Source organism: Macrobrachium nipponense, chromosome 24 (genome assembly GCF_015104395.2).
Source record: "Macrobrachium nipponense isolate FS-2020 chromosome 24, ASM1510439v2, whole genome shotgun sequence".
Classification (NCBI taxonomy): domain Eukaryota; kingdom Metazoa; phylum Arthropoda; class Malacostraca; order Decapoda; family Palaemonidae; genus Macrobrachium; species Macrobrachium nipponense.
The window spans coordinates 10,145,712-10,152,137 of NC_061091.1; the positions used below are offsets into that span (position 1 = coordinate 10,145,712).

At 34.4% G+C, this 6,426-nt stretch overlaps 1 protein-coding gene and 1 long non-coding RNA gene across 10 annotated transcripts in view; one reads left to right on the forward strand and one right to left on the reverse strand.

Annotated features, from left to right (window-relative positions):
• Positions 1-6,426, forward strand: part of LOC135205440 (uncharacterized) — a 236,430-nt gene that overhangs the window by 181,744 nt on the left and 48,260 nt on the right. The gene's annotated exons all lie outside the window — the stretch shown is intronic.
• LOC135205438 (toxin Tbo-IT2-like) overlaps positions 1-6,426 on the reverse strand; it is a 311,351-nt gene that overhangs the window by 4,213 nt on the left and 300,712 nt on the right. For 3 of the 9 annotated variants that reach the window (XM_064236020.1, XM_064236028.1, XM_064236024.1), the window contains one exon: positions 397-1,718. The exons of 4 other annotated variants lie outside the window; for them this stretch is intronic. In XM_064236020.1, the coding sequence (XP_064092090.1) occupies positions 1,580-1,718 (139 nt within the window). In that variant the 3' untranslated portion in view covers positions 397-1,579. Of the gene's footprint in view, positions 1-396; positions 1,749-6,426 lie in introns of those variants that run through there. 2 more of the 9 variants (XM_064236025.1, XM_064236022.1) reach the window with 1 other exon arrangement.

Sequence of the window (6,426 nt, forward strand, 5' to 3'; positions counted from 1 at the left end):
CTGCAATGTTTCTTGTGTCATGCAATGCACAAGTTAGAATATCAGTCTCTCAAACAATTTCTTATTTTTTATTCATTTCTAGTCATGATAGATACACACATTATATAATATATATATATAATATATATATATTATTATATAATAATAATATAATATATATATTATATATATATTTGTGTGTTCATAGTTTTAATTGGACATTATTTTTTTAGTTATATTTTTTCACATTCAGTTTTACTTATCACTGCTTTGACCCCTTTTCATTGGTCACTGTGAATTAGCATGAATTTCCTCCCAATGATTCGTAGTGATTTGGACTATTTACAGTGTAGTATGTTTCTCTTGACTTTGCCCAATCTGTTTTTTGAAAAGGATAGGGAAAACAAAAAATCATGCTATACACGTAGACACTTTATTATATATAATAATTATATATACCATATTAGATATGTTTTTGTATGTTCAGATCAATGAATTTTCAAGGTGGAGTAGCTAAGAGTTAGTTAAGCTTGAACCTAATTAGGGTATGTGGCTGGAGTATACCCAATTAGAGACAGGCTTAGAGGGGTGTGAGTGTTGTGATTGGCTAATTCAAATTGGCTGGAGGAGGGGATCGGCCAATGACGAACGCCCACACCGGAAGTTCAGCTCAGGTCCAATATACACAAAAACTAAGAAAACATGCAAATAGTTTGAGAATGAGTGCTGTGGAGAAGGTTCCTAATTATTATATGATCGTTTTTATTGAATGTTTATTCTTACCAAACACAAAATATGGCATATTTATATTTTTTTTTTACTTTTTTCACCTGTCGTTCTACTGTATAGAGACACTCGGCTAACCTTGACCAACCCTGTCACGTGATCTTTTTGTTTTTGTTTTTTCTGATAACACTGTGATGATTATAATTAGAATTTTTTCATCTCTGTCTTTTTATTTTATTTCGTGTGCTCTCTATTCCGTTGATGGTCTTATTTTTTTGTTGACGAAATACGTTCCCTAGCGGAAACTGCAAATAGATAAAAAAAAAATCACACGTGCTACCTTTATGTTACACAGTCATTGTTTTTTTTATATGTACACTTGAGAACATATACATTTCATGGTTTCAAGGACGATCCGCCAACGAGTGGAGGCTTGACAGACAGACAGAGAATGACAGACAGACAGACAGAGACTCAGAAGAGACGCAGAGAGACCCTCTGTTGTTGGCCATTGATCCAAAAAAAGAAGAAGACGACTTGTTGTCCCGAGGTGGCGAGCGAGAGGAGGTAGCAGCGTCATTTGTTTGTGGCAACAGAAGAACGACCCCAATATGAGGGTCTCCTGAAGGATCGTCGTCGTCTGAACTGAAGGATGTTTGACCGGATTATCTGTAGGAGGAGGAGGAGGAGGAACGGAAGGACCAGAGGAGGAGGAGCTGGAGGATGAGGATGAGGACGGGAGGAAACGAACGCCGAGAAGGAGGCGCAGTAGCAGAAGCGACAAGGATGTATCAAGGAGCTTTTTTTTTTCGAGGTCCCCGGCGTCACCCGACGGCAGATGGTGTCAAATTGTGGGCGTTGGGGCGAAGGTCATTTACTTCCCCCACTGCTGGAAGAGCCCCATGCGCTGGCACCGGCAGTTGGTGCCCCACAAGTTGCACCGGCAGGAGGAATTGTAGCAGCAGTCGTGGGGCCGGTGATCGCAGGATCCCGAGCGGCGGATGCAAGACCTCCTAAAAAGGTAGACCAAAGAAGAACCACGTCTGAACAGACAATAAGAAAGGCACGACTTGAATTGGTGATGATGGCAATGACGGTGGAGGGAGGGCGAGGAGGGCGAATGGCGGCGGCGATGGTGGTGAAGGTGATGGTGATGACGATGATGACGATGACGCTTTGAGATGCGACATGATGACTTCTTTCTTTCTTTCTTTCTTTCTTACTTTCTTCTGATGTGTACACTCTCTCGAGTTGTTATTTCAGATTCGTTCTTTCTCTTATTTACACACTTTATTTACACATTCTCAAGTTATTTCAGATTCTTTCTTTCTTTATTTATTTACACACTAATTATTTCCAATTCTTTTGATTTACACGCTCAAGTTAATTCAGATTCTTTCCTTCTATTTATTTACACACTCTCTCAAGTTTCAGATTCTTTCTTTCTTTACATTTTTATTACCTTCAAGTTTTTATTTCAGATCTTTTTTCTTTTATTTTTTTTACTTTTACAGACTCTCTCAAGTTATTTCAGATTCTTTCTTTTGATTTACATACTCAAGTTATTTCAGATTTTCTCTTTCTATTTATTTACACACTCTCCATTTTCGATTCTTTCCTTCTTTTTATTTACAGACTCTCAAGTTATCTCAGATTCTCTCTCTTTATTTACAGACACTCCCAAGTTATTTCAGAATCTGTCTTTCTTTTGATTTACACACTCTCCCTAGTTATTTTCAGAATTTTTCAGAAACATCAAATGGTAGGTTGGTAGGTGGGTAAGTGGGTAGTAGGTAGTCAGTCCTGCCCTTTCACTGCCAAATCTGACTTTGCTTGTGGGAAGGCACCCGAAGTCCTCCCTTCAGAAGAACTGAACTTGAACTTTGAATGACTTTTTACTTGAGTCTCTCATCAGTGATGTTTGAATGTTAGCTTTCATTTTGTCTCGTTCATTGAAATCATTGGAGATCATTGGAAACAATCATAGACCTTAGATACTTTTGTTGATACGAGTTCACGGTAGACAGGAAGTTGAAAATACGCCCATTTTTATTTGAAATTTTACTCTTATATGATATAATTTTTCTATAACTTTTTGCAAGCTTAACACTTAAAATAACACTATACTTTGGCCAGCTTAACACCTAAAGAGAGACTGTACTATCTTTAGTGAGCTTAACACTTAAAGAGATTCTGTACTATTTTTTGTCAGATTGACACCTTCATACACCTGTAGCTAAATTGACAAGTGTATTTAAAGAGACACTGCACTGTCTTTGGTTAGCCAAACTCCTGCCTACAGAAGTAACGAAATTCTCAAGAATAATTAAAGAGATACTGTACTATCTTTGCTGAGCTTGACACCTGCCTACATATGTAACAAAGTTGACAAGAATATTTATAAAGATACTGTAGCATCTTTAATCAGCTTGACACCTGGTGCTATCTTTGGTCAGATGGACTCCTGCCTACAGATGTAACGAAATTTACAGTCATATTTATGGAAATACCTCAAGTTAAGTGCAAGGGTCTACGTAACCTCTTGTTTGATCTCTGTAAAAATATCAAAACCATGAATTGCTGTGAGGCTGAAAGCCTCTGGAAGGTCGACTGACTATTTGGGAACAAATTCAGTGAAGCGGGACGTTAAAGTAACAGGATTTTGTGGAAAAGGCGACCGAGGTTTTGGGGGGTTAGAATTCTAGCGGTCGGTCGTCTTAGTACGATTTTGCGGCCCTTCGTAAAATGCGAGTGACCCCTTCCGGGAGCTTAAATTCCTAATAGTTTTTTTTTTATTATTTTTTTTATTTTAAGGGTGCAGTGTGATTCAATTGTGCTACTGATAGTTATATTAGTGCACTTTATTTTGTTTCTCAGATTTGTAATAGTGTTGTGGCTGTTCAATAAGAGGATATAAATAGTATCATATGATTTGCTTCTTAATTGCTTGACTTGTTAAGTGCCTGCGTTGTTGCATTATATATATATATATATATATATATATATATATATTAATAATATATATATATATATGTGTGTGTTTATATAGGATATATATATATATATATATATATATATATTATATATATATATATATATATATATATATATATATATAATATAATATATATATGCTATATATAAATATATTATTATATATATACATATATATATATATATATATGTATATATATACATACATATACTCACATATATATTAATATGCATAGAGTTCCAGTCATTTGTTTCTATTAACAAGAAATTAGTGTAGCATTTGTACCAACAGGATAAAGCCTAGAAATAATAGTGTTAACAGAAAGCCAAAGCAAAACTATATTTGAATGTGAAATTACAAAAGGAACTGCAAAGCCCGTGGTAAGTCCTTCGGGCTTGTAAATGTTCTATTTAGTAGAATAATACATATGGAAGTAATAACGCACCTTTGTCGTTGCCCATTGCAATCAATCCTTAAAAGACAGCATTACAGATCTAAAATCATTCCTCTTATACCAGACAATCTCATTGTACGTTGATGCTTAATATTCTTTGATGAAAAGTGTTGATATGTCTTATTAAATTCTATTAAATTTTCAACTTCATGTTCCAACCGTATTTTAAAATTATATAATTTTTCCTGTTTTAAGTCAAATTAAGCAGTGTGAGGGTGAGCGGACTTTTAGAAAGTAATCACAATCTTATTTGTATGACAACAAGTTAATGGTATATATACACATGTTAATGAAACGCTGTTTTCCCATTTTATGTCTACCATTTGTCCGTTTATGTCTTCCTTCTCACCATATTCAGAAGATCATTGGTTGATGTGTAGATTGAATAGTAACTTTTCCTCAGTGTCTGTCGTGTTTCGTAACAATAAAAGGAAATTATGAATGCATTTCCAGATCATTATTGATATGAAAAAAAAGGAACATATGCTTATTAAATGTGTTAGTTGTGAGGAATTTGTTTTATCGTTCCTCATTTGCTATAGTAAAGACTTTATGGTTAGAAAAGAATTAAGTATCAAAGAAAGTTTGACCGATTGTGTCACTACTGAAGAAAGGTTGTTATTCAATTCACTGATAATGAATGTTAGTGAAGATGAAATATTAAGCTTAACTTAAAATTAATCTTTCTACTGCTGTTTAACAAATGGCTGTCTCTCTCTCTCTCTCTCTCTCTCTCTCTCTCTCTCTCTCTCTCTCTGTATATCTTAATGTGTTTTGATATATATTTGCATTTTATATAGTTGTATATAAATTATTATATATATTATTATATATATATATAATTCACTCATTCATGTACATAAGTACCACACATACACTAACACACAAACACACATATTCACGTATGTAGTTGATTTTTTAACAGGAAAGTATTAAAAAGAAAAAGTAAAATGTAGTAGTGTTGTCTCTGAGGAATGATATATGACTGATGAGGTCCAAAGCATAAATATGAGAAGCGACCTCTTGTTCAGTACAGGCTGAGAGAAGGAAGTGGCTAAAATATTACTGGAGAGTCAGAGAGAGAGAGAGAGAGAGAGAGAGAGAGAGAGAGACTGATCCGGCAAAAACCAGACAAATTGCTTTTGGCTCAGTCCTGTCGGGAATGGAAGCAAAAGACGAAGAAGCATTGGCAAAGCATGAAAAGAAAATCTTGATCCCTGAAGGAAGATGTTGATTGCTTTGCTTTCATATTTTGGATGGCTAAAATGAACTCTTGGCGTAGTGATAGAATTTCTGTCTGTTGGGGAACTTATTTTTTTTTTATTTTTTATTTTTTTTTGAGGAATTTTGTGCACTTGATTTTGCTAAAACTATTGTGGAGTCAGTGGAAAGCTTTTGCACTCTGCACTCGGACATGGGTGTCATTTCGTCTCTTGCTGACACTATCGTATGCTATAAGCTTTTTAGACTGGTAGATTGGACTGAGATGTGATTTTGTAAGGTGAATGTCTTGAGGTCACTGCCATTTTTTTTATGATCTTTCTCTCAGGTGTGGTCCTCAATTCAGTTATGATAGAGGAGGTAAAGTATTTTTAATGTCATGGGACTAGTTAGAAGAAGTGTGGATGATCCACCCATAAGCAAATTCATGGGTAGCATACAAGTAAGAGTGATGATTAAGAATAAAGGAGATAAAAACAGCTTTTAATAAGAAATCGATCTGCAAGAGGAGACCAAGAATAAATGTGTGAGATTTGTGGAAATATATTTTTAGTTAGGTATTACTGAAGGCTAAATTCAGTAGGTTCATTCATTGGAAGAATATGATTGGTACCCCTATTTGATATAGGCTCAGCAATAATTGTATCACAAGAGAAATGTTTTGTGGTAGAGTTAAGTACTGAACAGGAATGTCATCAGAAAAAGTTTATTAAGATAAGATAATGGCCGGTTGGACCTTAGGACCAGAAATGAGATAAAAGGACAGTAGTAGTTTTTATTTAATTGCTGTAGGGATTATTAAAAGAGTAATGCGTGAAATGGTCTGTATATATATATATATATATATATATATATATATATATATATTATATATATATATATATATATATATATATATATATATATATATATATATATATATGTATGCGGCTACATGCATACATGCTACATGTACACAGTAAACATACTTGCATCCATGCTGACATACAAGGCATACAGTCATACACATGTTCTTACATTTTCGCGAACAAATTCTGCCATTTGTATTGTA